The 20056-nt window shown below is 39.6% G+C and overlaps 2 protein-coding genes across 2 annotated transcripts; one reads left to right on the top strand and one right to left on the bottom strand.

Moving 5' to 3' along the window:
- The first annotated feature begins 953 nt into the window (after window positions 1-953).
- On the top strand, window positions 954-17402 carry LOC145392901 (phosphatidate cytidylyltransferase, mitochondrial). Its single transcript, XM_080267189.1, has 8 exons — window positions 954-1154; window positions 9541-9723; window positions 10564-10675; window positions 11790-11924; window positions 13982-14190; window positions 15252-15357; window positions 16602-16798; window positions 17311-17402. Exons 1-7 carry the CDS (start codon window positions 1047-1049, stop codon window positions 16730-16732), a joined length of 984 nt encoding a protein of 327 aa, XP_080123315.1. The 5' UTR covers window positions 954-1046; the 3' UTR covers window positions 16733-16798; window positions 17311-17402.
- LOC145392791 (guanine nucleotide-binding protein subunit beta-like protein 1) lies at window positions 17258-19572 on the bottom strand. Its single transcript, XM_080267079.1, has 2 exons — window positions 19413-19572; window positions 17258-18097 (listed from the first exon to the last, which is right to left on the bottom strand). The coding sequence occupies exons 1-2, from the start codon at window positions 19560-19562 to the stop codon at window positions 17258-17260; spliced, it is 990 nt and encodes a 329-aa protein (XP_080123205.1). The 5' UTR covers window positions 19563-19572.
- Between the last annotated feature and the right edge of the window lie 484 nt (window positions 19573-20056).

Here is a 20056-nt window from a genome sequence, read left to right as displayed (position 1 = left end):
GTCCTACAGATGAGGCAATGCTACAATTAAAAAACGATTGTGTGATAATGATATCTAGACATAATTCAGTCATCAAGGCATGGATTTTACTGAGTGTGTATGATGCAGCAACAACTTCCACTTCCTGCCAGGGAAAATCTTTACATTTGCTTGGTCCTGAGGCAACATTCTTCGGCTTCTTCTACCTCCACTGATAAGATGTCATGAGCCACAAGAAGCCTGCATATTGCACAACTGACCATGTGCTTAATTTCATTTCATAAAATCTTCAAAATATATTTTCATAATAACATCCAATGCATTCCCGATCCCAACACCACAGTTTGCAATTCAGCCTCAGTATGTTGTGGAACCGACATTTGATACGTATCACCCTGTCTTTTCTCATTAATTTCCTTCGGTACCTCCTGAGTCCTGAATCGTTATTTGTATTTGTAATATGTTTGTTTTACACTTTTTAACCCCAGCAAAAGCCTTTACTTAGTTCTTGGTTCAATCTGCGCCTGTATTTTAACGATTAACACGTGAAAAAAATGTGTATATAAATAATTAAAGTGTAAATATACATTCAGGATTGGCAAACAAATCTACATACGCCATCTGAAAGCGAAAATAGGATAAAATTCAGATGCCCTACCTCTTCCCCCAAGGGTTTATCAAACTATAAACAAACCGCATCGCACAGAGTGCATTCGAATCGGTAACGTTACTTTCATTTGTACTTGTTTTCCGAATCTAAAAAAAGTGTTATCAATTATAGATTTAAGTGAACGAAGTATTATTATTAGTGATGGTAATAATTGGGTTATTTTTCTAGTTTGACCCACGATGGCCCTATGGTGTTTAATGCCGAGATATAAGGTTGTTCACAGTTGTATTGTCGAATTTGCCGCCTGCCAGTGCCACATATCTACACCGCTTGCATTTAAGTAAAAAACAATGCAGGGTGAAGAAGCACGGCAGAACTGAGTGTATATATGGAAACAGCGTCCAAACAGAAGTGATATCGTTTGACATCAGCCCTACCACAAAGAAGTATATGGGAAATGGCGGCTCGTTACCTCAGTATTCTGCAAACCATGCCCAAAGGTTACTCCCTTGCCATCGCGTATGGGTCAGGAGTCTTCAAGCAGATTGGGCACAGAAATGTGAAGGTGAGTCTCTGTGGGAAAAGAAAGTGATGAAGCACATTTATGAAAGTCGCAAGTTACTGTATACTGTAATTCAGTTCCTGTGCACAGCGTACCGGTAATTGGGTATTATTGCGGTTTTGGGTAATCACAGTCACACCCTTTGGTTGTTTACAGAATTGTGTGTGTGTGTGTGTGTGTCATTAGAGGTTGTCATGTCAGTATTATGACTACCATTGCAAATGCAGTAGATTTGTTTCACAAACACCTCTGGAAGACAAAATTATATTTTTCCGATGGTCTTCATTACCGTTCAGGCAGATATGACCTTCATTTCTACTGGGAATCAGTAGTTTCTCAGACACTGTATTAACTCCCCATCAATCTTAAAACCCCTCCAAAGTAGGGAGGGCTTTGAAGATCAGAGAAAATGAGGGGTTGAACAATTAGACAGTTGAGACACTACCAACTCCCATTGGGAATGAAGCTGAAAATTCGTCCAAAACAATGAAAACCGTCAGAAAAACATAATTCCATCTTGACCTAAAGTTAAATCTGAACATAATTAAGTTAACCAAACCAAAAATTATCTAACCTAACCTAAAGAAATTGGAGATGTTGTCCAAAAACGTATTGATGCCGCAAGTGCTTCATTTTGAACTTAGCTTACCCAAATAAACAAAGAGTTAGGGTGACTCTTCTTGGACGGTTTAGGATGTTGGGCAGCAGATGCCCAACATCCTAAACCATCCAACCAGAGTGGAGGTTTGTATTAAATTGGCACAACTGCCTCAAACTCATCTGGAAGGTACTTGTGAGGTGGATGACATCACAAACGTGTTGAACCACAGGACCATCGTCCTGAAATGTAGGCACATCAAAGGTGAGGACTCTTTTTTTTTTTTTTTGTGCCAAATGACGTCAGAGGGAGATGCAAAGGGAGTGGAACCTGAGAGCTGAGCAAGGAGTGGTTGATTGTCTCTTGTGTATGTGTCACCATAGACATCATGGGTCATCAGCCAAACACACCATGTGAAAATGCTTGTTCAGTCCTGTGTGGCCAATCCAGAGTCTTATTAGCAGTGTGGCTAACAACCTTTGGGGATGGCAACTCCACACACAGGCCCCAGCTCACATATCAACCTAACCAAACCTAATCTAACCTAGTCAGACCAGACCTGTCCAAACTATGACCTAAACTTACCCCACCATACTCTTGATCATCTTGATCCTCTTCATTTTCTTTTTTTCATGGTAAGATGAAGGAACTTTGTATTGTCACTGATGTATGTCTCATGGCTTCCTCATAATACAATTGCTGAATATACATCACATTTCCTGTACATATAGGAGAGGGCAGAGATGGTGTGAGGGGGGGTGATATATTGGCTGGGGGTGGTAGGGTAAGGAAGGTGAGATCCCAGGGGAAAGGGATTACAGATCATGGCACAAGGACATCACCTGTAGGCTAATCCCTTTCCCCTGGGACCTCACCTTCCTTACCCTACCTGTCCCCTTACCACCCCTAGCCAATACCTCCCCTAGCCAATACCTCACCCCCCTGACACTCCCAGCCAGTACTTCACACCCCCAGCCAATACCTCACACCCCTGACCAGTACCTCACCCCCCTCACACTCCCAGCCAATACCTCACCCCCCTAGCCAATACCTCACCCCTCCAGCCAATACCTCACCCCCCTCACACCCCTGGCCAATACCTCACACCCCCAGATAGTACATCATCCCCCTCATACCCCCAGCCAATACCTCACACCCCTACGCCTTCTGCTGTATGTACAGGAAATGTGGTGTATATGCAGCAATTGTATTTTGAGGAAGGCAGGGGGCAAAACATCAATCCACACGAAGTCCCACATTGGTGTATGCAGTTTGTTTTCATATAGGTCAGTGCTGGAAAAACAAAAAGACCAAGCTACAGCTTTGTGTCCATTCCATAGCACTTTCAGTGACCAACATCATACAGAATTCAAATGTTAACCAGCTGATGCAACTCAAGAATCAAGGTGGATAGCTGGTAGTTTTAGGCCTATTTAAAAAGTACTGGTATGTGGTAATGTGGGTATCTTTGTGTGTGTGTGTGTGTGTGTGTGTGTGTGGTGGTTAGTGCAATAAAGGTACCGTACATGGCTGGGATAGGTTCTGTGCTGAAACAGTGCATTGTGTTCCTCTCATGTTCATTTGGTTCTTGGCTGGGAGAACTTTTGTTTCTAAAGCAGGTGGAAATTGTCTGTATTTGTGATCTTTAGGCCTATGCATAGGCTTTTTTTTTTTTTTTTTTTTTTAAATAATCTATTAAAAAGGGGCCTAGCTTGGACTTGAATAATTGATTGTTGTTAGAAAGAGCTATTTGCAAGTTTCTTGCAGTGATTCCTTCTGCTTTCCAAAGGTAGTGCATTACTTGTGAGTGTTTTCAAGGCATCATGTGTAAGAGATACCCTTGCACTGATGTTGCTTGTATGTTGGAAAAAGATTTTTTGTATCCAAATTATGTCCAGGAATTCTGGTGTCTCTCTCTAGTGGGAATGGTTGGTTACAGAGGGACACTTGAGGGTATACGGTATTTGAGGTTCAGTTCATAGGGATTGATGAGAATGATGATTGGTTTGGTTACACCTATATTTTAACATTATTGTAGTAAATTAGTGTGCTCTGAGGTATGCATTAGATTATTATTATTATTGTTAGTATTATTATTATTATTATTATGATTATCATCATCATCATCATCATCATTATTGCTGTTATTATTTTTCTTGCTTCTTTATGTTCTGATTATTTTTCATGACAGTTGCAAATTTTTGTAATTACTGTATATACTAGCACATAGAGAATTTTGGGGTAGTGTCTGAGGTGTAGCTAGTTTCTTTGTGCTTTGCAGTGTTGTGGAACTGCCAGCGTGTGACCTCAGGACATGAACACTGGCCATTGATGTTTCCACCCACATGTGCTGAGTTTGTTAGTGGATCTACAAAGAAACGTCTGTTTCAGTCAGTTTCAGGAAGTACAGTCAAGAAAAATAGTGAACAAAGCAATTAATTGAATTAGTTTCTTGATTCTGTTAACCTGTCCAAGTGTAATGTGGTGTTAATTAAAGATGTCTCTCAAGAGAAGAAGTGTTGGAGGTACGCCAGGTAACTCACGGGTCCGACAACCCTTTAAAAGTCCTTTTCGGAGCTCTGACACATCACACCAAGCTGAAAACAGAAGCACCTCCCCGGATGCCAAAGGAACGGAGAAGAAACTTTGTAGAGAATCAAATATTAGTGTAAAAGATTGTAATAACAGCGAAATCCAGAATCAGACATGCACAACAACCCTTCCTAAACAGTCAGATAGAGGAGCTGCTTCAGTTTATTCCACTCCTCAGAAAGTGGACACTGGACAGTCTCCTACATTAGGTGACTGCCGTAGGAAACTAGTTGCTCGACATTTCAGCTCTCCATTCAGAAGCCCAGGATGCAGTGGAGCACCTCAGCAAACCGTGTCACCTGAAGAACAACTGGCACAGCTTAGGAAACGAGAAGCAGAGTTAGATCAGGAAATACTGTCTCTGCAAAACAGTGGATACAGGAGTGAGGAACTACAGGGTCACATTGATAATCTTCATCGGTATAATGAGGTAAAAGATGCAGCTCAGGTTGTGTTGGGCAGACTGGCAGAAATGGAGGCTGTGACTTTGAAGGAAATGCATGAGAAGTATGGAGTGTCTGCCAATGAATAATTCTGGGAACAGTGCCTTTAATTCTTTACTGTGTTGTTCAGTGTGGTATGTGTATTTAAGTGATTGACAGTGCTGAGTTCAGGAACAGTACTGTGTAATGGATATTTTTTGGAGAAGAGTGTTCAGAATATAAGGAACTACAGTTACCATTTATAATGCATTTACTTCATCGATAAATCCACTGAAAAGCTGAAGAGTCATGTTTTGTATAAGCAGATATTCTTTTTTAATTCTTACTAAGAACATCTTTATTTTATAAAGGGTGGATGTTGATCATGGATGTCATTTATAATTTGTATCCAATTATACTAAATAAAACTACAGTTTTTGTGCAGCATTAGGCTTACAGTGTAATGATTTGATTTAGTTGTATTAAACAGTTTCCCTATGATATAATTCAAAATGATTTATATAAAAATGCAGGCAGTGGTACTAGCTTATTATGCATATGTAAAGCACTTTGTTTTTCTATTTTGATGTACCATTACATTGTTTTAAAAGTTTGCTGTACTGTACAGTATGTTGTAATTTGCTCATAATATAAATTTCGTTAATATCAGTTTAGCGGCTAGTATGCAGTGTTATGTACTGTATTAAAACACTGCCTATTAGGGATATTACTTTGACACCATCACATTGTTTTCAGTTGGTGTACCTTCAGTATCTTTGTTTTTGCAGTGCACTTATAACAGTGTATTATACAGTGTGAATACATAGAAAAATGGTGGAAGGAAATAAAACAGTACATCAAAATATTTGTTAAGTAGCAAACATATAGTCACAATTTGATTACTGTGTCATATAATTTTGTACAATATTTGGTATTTAAAAGACATTTGTGTTCATTATAGAATACTGTGCAGCAGATTTGATTATTTTGTATGTTTCTTGTTTTTGCAGCTTAGTGAAATTAAAATCCAAGTGTATTATGACACCTCTTTAACCTTCAGTGTTCAGATAAATACTGTAATTATATATCCAAGGAAGGAAGCTTGTCTGTTTTGAGGCACACTAGGAAACGAAGAATCAGGCCAAGGATGTACTGTGTAATTCAAATACAGTACTGTACAGTATTCATCTAGAAATTAAGGACAGATCATACTGTACTTTATTTTATATTAAGCATTGTACAGTATTGTGATTGATACTTATGGTTAGAGTGACAAAACTATAAGTGCAGGTGCAGTAAAGTACTGTATCACTAATTTGCAGCATTGTGTTGTTATTGATGCAGGAAGTAACAGTACATTGCTGTGATAAGACCATCTTGGTTGTTATACATTTGCTGCATTACTTAAGCAACGTTGGGTCTGGTTAGTACTTGGATGGGTGACCGCCTGGGAACACCAGATGCTGTTGGCATCCCTACGTCAAGTGGGGTTGGTGGAGGATTAGTGCCCCTCCCTGTAAAACAATTAACTCTAAGCCCTTGGCCACCCCGTCCGGGATACATGGCGTCTGGCAATGAATGAATGAATGAACTTATCATATACCGGTAACAGCAGAGCAGTTTAAGGATTTATTTCATACAGAACCAGTAGTAGAGCATGAACAGAAGAAATTCTAATTGGCCATAATTTACTGTGGTACTCTATACGGTATTCCTCCTTCCTTTATCATTGTCATTGTAGTTATGATACAGCTTGAGTAATATCTGATATAAATACTGTACATTCCTTATAGTGTTTTGTCAGTCCCAGAGTTGCAGCATGCTTGGTAAGTTGTTGCCTCAGAAATCAGACAGATAGCTAATCAGACTTACCACAATTGCTCCATTGGATTCTTGTATCCTAAATATTTGAATCTGTATTATTTAACTACAGTCTTGCTGGTGGTGGGTGGCGGTGACCATTATCTGTTCTCTTGATGTAGTGCTTCCCACAGTACGGTACTTCTTCCTACACCTTTATCATTCATTTTCTGTTTCTGCCTTCCTCTCTGCCTGTTTCTCCCATCCTTCCTGTCACTTTGTATTACTGTACCCTTCTTTCCAGTTCAGGTAGCTATGCAGTGAATGACAAGCCTAATGGTTTCCTGTAACCCAGGAAACCATTTACAGTGTTGGGTGGTAACCATTTAACCAAATACTGGAGTGATGTGTAACCTGCTATGGTGCCCCAGTTAGCTGGTTGGAGGGATGCAGATACAGCGTTCATTCAATTTCATTCAAGCATCATACCACAGATTTCCCCGTCACTTCTGTGGTGAGGTGCTATCCACTGCAAAGAAACACTGGTTTACTGTATAGGATGGCCATGCAGGGACAGTTGTGTGCCTGAGGTTGATGGGTCTGTACAGTGAGACAGACTGGGGTTGCTCAACAATAACAACATTCTTACTACATGATAATTTTATTCAACTAAGGGGAAATATTTTGAAGTGAGGGGGTTTAAAAAAAAAAAAAAAAAAAAAAAAAAAAAAAAAAAATGACTGTACCTAACATTCAGTGTAAAAAGTCTTTCCAAAGTTTAATAAAATTGTCTAGTGATGGCAAGAAGAAAATGATGAATACATAATTTGACTCAGAGATTAAACATCCAGTAGTTAATAAACTGATGGTTTAAGACAATTTACTTGCCCCGTACTATGTGTTTTGAAAATGGAAGCTTTTGGTTTTTAAGTCCTATTTCCTTACTCAGTCGGTATATTTTACTTTCCATAGTGGCTCCATAAATTGAAGAAAACTGTCTATGGAGTGACTTTGGGTTAAGGTAATGGACTCAGCAAGAAATAACCATTCAGGATTATTTGGATGACATTTCTTTATTGTATGTGTGAGCTGAGGTCTTGCATGGAGACCTCCAGGGTATGGGATAATGCAGGATGATGGCTCAAGATCACAACACGTGGAGAGCTGCCATCTAGTGAAAGGACCTACATACACTAGGCTGGTCAGTGGTCTCTAAACATAAATACTTCCTTAGTGTATGCTGCTGTATGATGTAGTAGACACTGATCTTCCACCTGAACGAGCCCCCAATCCTCCTGTGAGAAGAGGGGAAACTTGTAATTTCTAAAGGAAGATCGACAAAGTCGTGAAGTCAAAATAATAATTGAAGTACTGGTGCAATGATTAGAAAAACTCCCTTTCAGTTTTATTGTGGATCAGGGTCAACACTACAGATGTAGAATGTCTTCCTCATCACCAAGGGCCAAGAGACATGATCTCATAGCATGTCCCACATTTCCACTCTTCATTTTAAGCTGATCCTGACCATACATATCACCATTTGTGTAAGTCTTGTGGTAATTTCAACACTCCCAACCCTCCATGTATGCAACAGGTCAACTCTGGAACTGTCTTCAGTCTGTATTTCCATCTGCCTATCACCCACAGTCTTTTAAACACTATGTTGAGGCATCTTGAAATGAATGGATCTTGAATTTGGCTGTTTGTTATTTGTTTATTTTTCTTGGAGGGAACAATCATGTTGGCTCCTAGTCTCTGGTTCCTTCTTTGCATTTAAAAAAAAAAAAAAAAAAATCCATAGTATTTTCAAAGATTTCTCAGTAGTCCAGGCATTTTTATGGAGATTGGGACTGTCATGGAAATATTATGTTCTTTAGTGGTCTGGTTTCATTCACCAGGAACAGCATTAATGACTAAAGCAATTATGAAAACCCAGCATTCCTATCATAATGTTTCATCTCAAATACTGCATGTGCACCATCATGACTAATGTTTCCATGTACACATGCAGTGGGGAACATATTTTGTTAGCAAGGCTCATTGGTTTATTTGGCAACATTAATCAGGAGAGAGAGAGAGAGACCCAATTATTGTATAGTATCGCCCTAATTAGTGATGAGGCAGTTCACAGTACATGTGCAGGGTGGTGAGGTCATCACATGGTAAGACTGACACCAAGACAGGAGAGTTTCCAAGTCCCCAGCTCACACCTGCCTTGATTGATGCTTATAAATCAAGGAGTATGTGGATAGTGTTCTATCTCCCATCCCCTTGGATTATCCTGTATCAATCGGTAGAGAGGTGGCTTGCGGTCCTACCGGACCCAGGTTCATATTCCTGCTGGGGCAGGGAACACTTTAAGGATTTGAATTTCATTACAGCAGACTTTACTGATCTACCAGAAGACCCGCCGACATGTCGTAAAAATACCCCTGCTAATACCAATACACCAGTCCTGTATGAGACAGCCCTAGCATGTATTCAACATGGACGGTGGGTGTTAGCGCCGAAGTGGTGACATGTAGAGGTGTATGATATGTAGGAGGACTGCTGGGCCTTGGGAGCAGGCTGAGAAGCTTATGCCCAGAGTCAAGCACATAAAAAAAAAAAAAAAAAAAAAAAAAGCTAATACATTTCATTTCAGTCCACATATTGTTGATTTTTCATAATGTAAACCTCTTCAGTCTGATAGTATACTTTTTATTTTGTTCTTGCCATATTCAAATTATTTTATTCAGCTTTGGGAGAGCCATGAGGTTGTGTAGGGGGTAATGGACACCTTCTAACCCCATCACTTCAAGTGATCTCTCCAGAGTTTAATAGAATCATTAGGTAGTAGCAAGAATTAAATGAAAAATGTGCATTTAGAGTAAAGGAGTTGATATTACAGTGAAAGAAATTATTTGTATTTTATTGTTTTTATTTTTATATATACAGTATATTTTTTTACTACTCTGCATTAATTGTCATTTTGCAGGACAACATGATGGACTTCATCTTGGCAGTGCGTGATCCCCTAGAGTGGCACAAGCAGAACTTGACAGTGAATCCTCGACATTATTCCATGTTGAGGCTGGGTGGCCATCGCCTCATAACCAACACACAGGAGAACTGGGGAGCCAAAGTGTACTTCAACACACTCATCCCAACACATGAGGGGGTCAGTGTTCTTAGTCATAGTGGCTGTGATGTCAGTACCGTATATTGTTGATATTCCAGCACAAGAAGGTTTGTAAATGATGGATTGTATACCAAATGGGGATTGTATATTGTACATCCAAAAATAGTGCTTGATAGAGGATTATGGTAATTTTGTAAGTAAAACTGGAGTTCCTGTATTGAAAAATGGTCCTAAAATATTAAGATTACATATGCATATGGTTGCATAACAGCTGATCGTAGAATGAGGACGGCTTATATTTTACATTGCTAGAGAGGGGTGCCTTCTTGTGGTGGCACTGATGCACAGTCCAACTCCTTCCCTGTCCCCTGAAAGGAATGTGATGAATTGTAAATAAAGGGCTGCTTCAGTCTTCAGTCTACCAAGTTTATGTCCAGATGAGCCTGAGGTCACACCACCATCGACAGCAATAGTACAGGCTGGCTGGATGAATAACTCTTTTATGATAATCAAAGACAGTAAATAAAACCCACACTTGTAATACAAGAACAACAACAGTGGTGCCAGATTTACTTATATGTACAGGATTTGAACAAGTTATTTCACAACAAACATGATTAGAATGGCCAGGTGTTTTATTCAGTAGATAGGCTGACCCTGCTTATACTGGAGTGTAGGAAAGGTATGTTTTATAAAGAGTTACAGAATGTATATTGTAAAAAAATATGAAAAATTAGCCAGTTTGATATTAAACTCTTTGGGGCATAAGGGCTGCATAGTATCATCCATATTTGAAAAATACTCCTCATCCCATCCATGGTGAGGAAAAAAAGTTAATGATGGTATGTAAAACATTGTTAATCACATTTTTCCTTGCAGCTAATCAAGTATGGAGTGATATCCCATTCAAGCCTGATAGCAGACCTGTTAGACTGGGAAACATTGTATGTTGCTGGCCGGCTGCACAAGCCAGTCCTCATGTTGCATCAAGGTAAGGGTAAGGGGTGATGTAGACGTGAGTGAAAGGGATTGTAATGTACTGTAGTGAGATGTGTGGATGTGAGGTAAGAGGAAATGTAATATAGTCAGGGATTAGCATTATCATCATCATTACCATTGCCTAGCTCCCTCCCTGGAACCCCCAAACAGGGGGTGGCCTTGACAGAAATGCTGTTAGGGTATTTTATCCATATACTGTACACACCACTCTGAGTCTCAGACACTCCTCTTTCTTCTCTTTCATCAGTTTACTGCGCTGCTTTCTTCTTCCATATCACACACAAAGAGTCTTTGGTGCATTATTTATGTGAATTCTTTGTATCTCTACCATCTCATTGTATTCCTTTTTATCTATTTGGTAATTCTACATGTTACCATTATATCTTGTTCTTCTGTTTCACAATATTCATAACTTCATTGTTATTTACACCACCCATCCCTCTTATCCCTGTTGTTCAGGTTTCCTTTCCATGTGAGTATGTCAACACTAATATACCTCTGCACAGGGCTCTTTTACCCCTGTTGTAACCATCCTGTCAATGAAAATTCCACCAAGCCCACCAGATACTTTTCCCTGTTGATGTGATCTCTCTGTAACCTCACATTCCATATTGCCATACTTATACAGTAAAGCTCCTGGATATTGAAAACTATCAACCATATATTTTTCACTGTCAGTGAACCCTGCTATTTAATATGTTTTCCCGTTCTACTCTATACTGCCTGCCAAAATGTTTTGTGTCATTCTATCCATTCACAGTTGAACTGTAATAGGCAGTTCTTTCATAGGCTGTTGTGAACTTACTGATATTAGCAAAAAAGAACATCAGTTACATGACATGGCAAGAACTTGCTGTATACAGTTTGCTGTGCCTCATTGTATACAGTATTGCAAACAGCAAATCCCATTAAACCCCCATTAAGGATATAGGGGCCTGACATTAGGCTATGTAAGGGTAGATGACCAGCCTTCTCCCCTCGGTGGTGTTACATGAGACAAATCCAGTCATGTCGTGGGGATTGAACTAATGTAAGACATTCCAGTTGAGGTGTTTTTACCACTACACGTTCATGTGCCTTCTTTATCTCCTTTCCTGATTTTACAGACTCCAGTGATGATGAGCTAAAGACTGCCCTGAAGCTGAACCTGTACTCTGCTGTCCACACTGCTCTGCTGCTCCTTCCAGAGACGTTTAGTGAGGAGCAGCTTTATGTCACCCTTGCTAGACTCTCTTACTCAGGTTCTTGACACAGTTAATCATTTGTTGATGGTGGGCCATTTCCACAGTGGATCTGTTTGCATCTCAACAGAATGAATCCTAACATTGTAAGCTTCACTGGGGAGGTATGGAACTCAGTAGGGATTCCACAGTAAGTATTCTGGTAATGCTTATGCTAGCGGTTTGTGTGCTCACCAACGATGAGGGATGAAACTCGCCGAGGATTCTGTGATAACTGTTGTGTTCATGCCTAGGTTAGTGATTTGTGCATTCATTGAAAAGTAGGCTTAATTGAGGAGGTATGGAACTCACAAAGGATTCCATCTTAACTGTTCTGTTAAATTTTATGTTTGTGATTTGTGCACTCACCAACAGTGTAAGCTTCACTGGGGAGGTATGAAACTCACAAAGAATTCATGGTAATCATTCTGATAATGCTCATGTTACTGGTTCATGCATTCACCTGCATCACTACATGTCTTGAAGTGAAAGGGTTAAACAAAGATAGTCATTATGTAAGATACCTGTTGGTGTAATATTCCAGCAGATTGGGTAGAATAGATAATTATATATGTTTTATGTATGTTGTAAAGATAGCTAAAAGGTTTGGAGTTAGGAGCTAGACATTTCTCTGTGTGCACTGTTGTTGTTGTGGCCCCAGGCACATCTGAACTAGTATCTGGTGGACTGAAGTTGCCATTTTCCCGCAGTCCACCATTGTCCTTTCATAGTCTAGGGAGGGTGTTGAGGGTTGCTTATATAACTTGGTTTGTGAAGCTGTCCAGTTCTGTCATTGTCATGACATGAAGGTGTCCTTCTTCAGTACCTTACACTGTTGTACAGATGTAAAGCACATTAAAAGAAAAAGTGCAGATATTTTGGCTTGTGATTGGGAGCTACATTTCCAGGGGCATGTGAATGATTGTATGGCCCCTCCACTGTCACACTTTTCCTGTCCTTGTTTTTTAATCCTACCTTATCACATCCTTAGTGATGAGGTTAACAAACTCATCAAGAGAGATAAAAAATGAAATTTCAAAATATGTGACCAGATTCAAGGGGTGAAGTTATTGAATGATTAGGTTGTTGATGTAATAACACCTTTTTGTCACTTAAGTTGCTTGTGATTCATTATCAAGCTTTCTGGAGCTCAGAAATAAATGTACAGTATTTTGTGCTATTAATCCCTTACTCATGAACCAAAAACCTTTCCAGTTAAAGCTGTTTCAGTTAAAGTGGAGTTTTGCGAGGATGCATCCTGGACTTTAAGGACTGACTATACATATAGTAGTTGTCTTTTACATGTTCTGTGTACGCTGTCTCTTCATTCATGCAAGCTAGAATCTTGGTACTAGAGAGGGATGCCTTTATGTGGTGGCACTGACATGACCAAGGGGATCCACTGGTTATACAGTAATCCCTAAACTCTCTCCTTATCACATAAAAGGGGGATGGTGGACTGGAGGATGACTTCATCCTGCAGTCCACCAGGTTCATGTTAATTTGAGCCTAGGGCCACAGCTACAGTAACAGTGACAACAACAACATTCCAGCTGGTTGGATAGTAGGTGGAGGCATTCACCATCCACTCACTCAATGTAGTGCTGCTCTTGGGTGACTGACCTTCCCTCTCTTCCTTCCGTCTTTCCATCTTTCCTCTTCTGTCTTTCCTTCCTTCTTTTTTTCCTCTTCCTTCTGTCCACAAGTGACTCTACACTGAATGACAAGCCAAATGGTTTCCTGTACACCAGGAAACCATTTACCACACTGGCAGGTACCCATCTAACCAAACTATGACACCTGGTGGTTTATTGGGTAATTAAGGCACTCCAACCAGATTGAGCTTGTGTAGGTTTTTATATTCAAAGGAGTGGTTGGGGTTTATGGCTTACATAATGCCACTCAGGGATGTGTAAGGCTGGTCACTCTTATCTTAAAATGTCAGGACCAACTTGCTTAGTCCCAGGCTCGTGCACTCCATGTGGGGCAGCACAGGATTGGATGATGTGTGTATGTATGTAAATTACTGTTTTTACCTGCTGAATGGTTTTGTTATGTGAGCCCTTATTTCTGCACAGGAGATTTCAGAATGATGGTTGGGGAGGATCAAAACAAGGTGCAAAACATTGTACGGGCACAGACTCAAGAGTTTCGGAGACTGTATTTTCCAGTTCTCCAGGAATTGGAGGAGTATGTCATCCTGGACCCTCTAAGGGGTATGGGGGAGCAGGACACATCACCCCCTGCCAGGCTGTACCATCTCTCCATGTTACCCAAGAAACTGCAGGTAGGTATAAATATGATAAAGCTTATGAAATAACATCTTTCTTTCACCTAAAGTTGCTTATGATTCATTGTAAGGTATTTTTAAAGTCATCATTCCTGGTCTGGCTATATGTTACACAAGGAATTGTAGGCAGGTCTAACTATGCTTAGTCTTGTTTAATTACTTCACAACAATGATGAATTTTTGTGTATTATTCATGGTGATTTTAGATAATTCTTTGACATTTAGGAAAGCCCTAGGGAAGTGAATAGATTAATGAAACTGTATCAAACCCATTCAGTTCAAAAACTCAAAAACTGGATAAAATTGTTTGGTGATAGCAGTAGTGCAGTATAAAATGTCGTGGGAGTGAAGTAGATATTGTTGTTTCTCAACCAAAAAATTCACTTAAGTTACTGATAATATCTATTCTTTAACTCAAGTTGTTGTTTTTGTTTTTTTATTTTTTTTTAATGCACTTAACTTCTTAGCCAGAAATATATACATATATTTTTAATGCACCTAACTTCTCAGCCAGAAATCTCTCTCTTAAATTTGTTTCACTGTAAGTGTGATTATGCCTGTACACATTGGTTATTTTTTTTTTTTTTTTTTTTTTTTTTTTTTTTTTTTTTAATGCATTGTGGTAGTTTGATCACAGATTTCTATGGTTCTAAAGATTGTATATTGAAGTTAAACTCATTCTTCCTAAAGAGAATTTAGTGTTAGGGATGGGATTTTCTTTTTAATAGAATGGACATATTCAGAGAATGCACACAAAGGTCGTGCCAGAGAATGTTTTTCAAACTAAGACTGTGGGTACTGTTGGAACAGGCAAACAATATGTGATATGGAGGTATGAAGTGTAGCAGTATATTGGTGAGAGAGAAGGAAGAAGATGAGTGTCTGAGAGTTAGAGAGGTATTAGAGGACAAATCAGGTCAGAGCCAGTTCTGTAACAGCCATACCCTGTCGGGAGTTCCCAGAAGGTAGCAAGGCATTAGAGATAGTGGTGATAATGATGATGTTGAGGTACAGCCATAAAGTTGAGAGAAAATGCTGATCTTTTGGTGACATGACAGGCGATGCTAATGCGGGAATGGAATCGTGATAGACGTAACCGTGACCTGGAAGACGTCCTGCGTGCTGCTGCCCATGACACCGACACCGATGATGTCATAGTACAAGGTGAGCCTCCCATGGTAGACTCAAGTAGCTATAATTTTCCAGTAAGGATTCATAAGTCAGTCCAGCTGATGACCTGTATCCTCTCCGTAGTACTGAGCAATCATAATACAATTAGTTATTTTTAAAGTGGTTTCATTATTACTGCCATGTTTCCTTCCAGCCTTTTAGATGCAGTGGTTGGTATGGGTATTTTATTCTGATTACTGGATGTTTATGTCTGTGAGATGGACTCAGGGCTCTGGAGGCTTGAGTGTTGAGTGAATAAGAGTGTGGCCCATTCAGATGGACACTTTCTTTAATTGACCATACCTCACCACATCCTAGAGTGGGAAAAAAGAGGTATGGATGATGATGATGATGATGAATGCAGGCAGCCAATATTACTACCCTGGGGAAACCTTGCAAGCACAGGGTTAAGGAACTCCATTAATTGAAGGGAGGCAGTGTTACGGTTAGTAGTTTTCTCTGGACTGGAAAGCTTAATCAGACACAGAAAACAGTTAAATTACTCTCAGCAGTTGCAGGTAAATTGATGGAAGGAGAAATCTGTCGATGTTTAATAAGACTGGAAAAATCTAAATTTGAAATTTTCTCCCTACGTGTCAAGTGGGGTTGGTGGAGGATTAGTGCCCCTTCCTGTAAAACAATTAACTCTGAGACCTTGGCCACCCCGTTTGGGATACATGGCGTCTGGCAATGAATGAGTGAATGAATGAATGAACTTTGTTTACTTCTGGCCGTGTTCCATGCATAAGTGTGATGATTGTGTTGACTGTTACCAAGCTTTCCACCATGTTTGTTGGCAGGGTACTTGATTTTGTTGGCTTGTGTGGCAGTTTTATTGAAGACTAGTAAATGTACACCTTCAGGCCAGCAATGTAAAGCACATTTTATTCTTGCTGTCTTTAGACTAATTTACAATAGTCAATAAATCACATAGAAACAAGTGTTAGGCAGCTTGTTTAGGCAGTGGTAATAGAGCCCTTTTTGTTGTTGTGACTCTACTCCCCAAGCTTATCTGAATATGAATCTGGTGGACTGTACACTGAAGTTGACCTCCAGCAGTCTTTCATCCTCCTCCTGGGGGTAGGGAGTTGAGGGGGAATTTGTATAACCTAAACTATATAAATGTATGTTGGAAGCAAGAATAAAGTACATAACACATCATCAGATATATGGGGGTTAACTCTCAACATAATCAGTTTTTGTGTTTTCCTAAAATGTGTCTTATTGTCTTCACCCAGGTATTACGGATATTGTCAAAATGTCGAGCCTGACCCAGAGTCTGAAGGGAATAGTAACCGCCGGAGCCATCAAGTCGGTGAGGTACTCTTGGTCAAAAATAAAAAAGATGTGGAAAAGTTTACGAAGATGATCAAACGACATTTTTGTATTTTTATCGTTAAATAAAGGTCTTCTTCAGTGTTCTGCATTTGCGAAGGTTAGTGATTGACTGTATAGTGCTTTTCCTCATTTTATATGTCATTGTTCATAAAGTTTTGTACAGTGTTTTATGAATAAACATAATTTATTTAGCAAAAGTATCACTGATCCCAAGACAGAAAGCCACACAAACAATTGGTGTGTGAATCTAAGGTGAAAAATTGTATAAACACCTGAATAAATGCAGTAGCATCTATGTTATGGTCATTACAGTAAAGGAAGCACCCATTATAAGCAACATTTTTTTTTTTTTTTTTTTTTTTTTTGCCATTATGGCCACATTCATTAAAAAAAAATTGTCTATTAAAGCATACTGCTAACTATACAGCTGATATGCCAATTTCCTCCAAACTTATAGTGCCAGTTGTATGGAAAAATCATGATATTAATGGAGCACATCCCTGTCTTATAAAGAAGACTGTCTGTTTAATTTTACCATTATAATCAGAATACTGTATTAGGAATTAAAAATATTCCACAGAGAAATGCCCTTATCTGATGAACCCGCAGCCAGAAGAAATCCCTCATCAAAGTGTTCCACATTGCCAGCTGAGAACGCTAAACACTCCACCGTCTTCCTGTGGTACTGCAACACAGCCAGGGGTTTGTGTTTCTTGCAGGAGAAAAAACGTATTCGAGAGTCCCACCCTCCTGTTACGTACAATTTTCCGTCTGGCCGCACATCGCAGGACGACAGGCCAGCATTGGTAATGGTAAATTCCTTGACTACACTCATCTTTTGGCAATCACTATCATCACCAAAATTCAGTATGTAAACTTTTTCAGATGCAGTTCCGATTATTCCCATCTTTGAGTCTTCGTGGTACGTAAAGCACATGGGATTTTCCTTAACTTGACATTCACTAGTAATGGCATTTTTATTCCAGTCCCAGAGAGAGATGTGACCACTTTCATATACAGCAGCTAAACTCACTTTGCCTCCCAGATTCAGCCACCTTGTCTGCATCAAACTGCCATACTTCTTGGGATCCGTGGGTACCAGTGAGCAAATCTTTAAATTTTTATCAACATCCCAAACACTGACACCTTCCTGGCCTGGTCCTGGAATGGCCAATAGTCTTGTCTGCTTGTTGAGATGGATGCTGTGAGACTGACCAAAGCCAAGATAGTCATCCATAGGAATTTGAGTCTTAAGAAAAGGGGGTGTTTTACCAGTGTCCCATATTTTGACGCCTTCATACCTCACATGTGCCCACAGTTCTTGAGGAGTCTCACTGTGCAGCCACTGAATGGATGAGCTGGAGTTTGCTGACCACTCTTTCAGTAGGCGTTTTGTCTGTTGAAAGATGGCATAAATGTACAGATAGTATTTGTGAATGTCGAATAGGTTTTATATGCCGCTAGAAAGTCTGTAGCCTAATTCATTCAACATCATCTTTGCTCACTTTCTTATATTTATACAGGGGGGATGGATCTTGTTTACAACTGGACATATGAATCAGAGAAATCCTCAGTAGGTACTGTTTCACCTTTCCTGTGCAGTAGGTGTGAGGTTGCTTGCAATAAAAATGCTGGGCAGTAAAGCTGTTACATCAGTATGCTAATGCAGTTCATTGCTGCATAGTGCTTCTAGCTATCCACTCTCACCTCTTATAACTGCCTTTAATAACATGCACAAAATGTGGGTAGTATTCATTTACCGATATCACATCACTATGTGCATTAAAAAATAAATACATAAAAAATAAACAACTGCAATATAGTGCCAAGATTTCAATTAGAGCTCGTTGAAGAGGGTCACAAGCATGAATGTGGAAGGAAGAATTTCCAGGGGGAGATCATGGAAGATGTGGGATGGGGTCCTCCATGGAGATCTATGGGAGATGGGACTGATGAAGGAAACTGCTCAAGAACACGACACACAGAGAGCTGCTATCGAGTAAAAAGACCTATACATTCAAGTACCTGTATGTTCACTGATCTGCAAAAGTAAATACCGGTATGAATGAATGATGAGTGAAGAATTTTGTGACCCATATCTTCAGGCACTCAGTTCTTGCAACTGTGGCTTCAGGCAGAAATTTGATATTGTAGGCAAATTAAATCTCAATGTCATCCCAGCCTTTATTCCCATCTAAAGTTGGAATGAGGTAGGATTCAGGAGCCAAGAGAGAAAACATACAACTGGGAAAATTACCAAGTGTGCCAAGTTAAATGGGTCACACAGATTTCTCACATCATTAAAACCATTGCAAGTCTGGCTTCACTTCACAAACATAACCATCTGCATAAATCGTTTTTTCCTTAAAGATGCACTGTGCACTTGTCAGATAGTTATTCCGTTAACTACAAAGGTAAAAAGAGGCTGCCAAGCCCTTGTCATGTGCTTCTTCATAAATATTTCATATAAGGCTTCATTATCATCATCATCATAATCACCATCATCATCATCATCATTTTTCCCAGCTAAGGATGGGACAGAGTGGGATTCACAAACAAGGAAAGACAAAGTACATGTCCAGTAAAATGAACCACATAATCATTCAAATATTCAAGACCCCAGAATCCTTGCTGCAGCTAACAAGCATAAACATCTATACATTTTCTCCTACATAAACTTGCAAACTTAATTTCTGGAAGACAGCACAAACCTTAAGATGCCATATTAAAATGTGACCATCTTGAGTTCCAGCAGCTAATTGTTGTATCTTTTCCCCACTGGCTTGCACGATGAAGGTGAGGGAGGTGACAGGAGCAGTTGCACCTCGCAACACGAACACTGGGTCGGGTGGAGTGCTCATGGTACTGCTGCTGCTGTTGCTGCTGCCGGGAGAAATTTGAGTAGGCACTGATGAGGGATGGGTGAAGGAGCAGATGCTGTGCCATAAGTAACATTCCTATATACTGTACAGTCAAAATTTCTACCCACCCGTGCTTTGAGTCAAGTGAAAGCCGAGGCTATTGAAGACTTAGGCCTTGAGTTGTTAAGTAAATTGCAGCACTATAAATAATTAAGGAGGAGTGGAGGAGCAATGAATCTGGTCATATGGGGTTTACAGTGTTAGCTACGAACAATCAGTGTGTTTATTTTTTTGGTAATACAGTACTCGAATAACCTATGGTACAGTCAACCAGTTAAGCACTCCATATATTCTTTGGGTGTAAATTTTCTGACTTTAGTAACAAACAACCAATCCCAAAACCAGCCACCTCCTTTTCAGATTAAAAAATTGGGGAAAATTATGTACTTTTTGGATATCAAGGATATGGCAAATCTTCTATAAGCTGTAGTTCA

Source organism: Coenobita brevimanus, chromosome 23 (assembly GCF_032717465.1).
Source record: "Coenobita brevimanus isolate Jiangsu-jjx chromosome 23, ASM3271746v2, whole genome shotgun sequence".
Taxonomy (NCBI): Eukaryota; Metazoa; Arthropoda; class Malacostraca; order Decapoda; family Coenobitidae; genus Coenobita; species Coenobita brevimanus.
The sequence above is the reverse complement of the archived record's forward strand: the minus strand, read 5'-3'. Positions and strand labels throughout refer to the sequence as shown.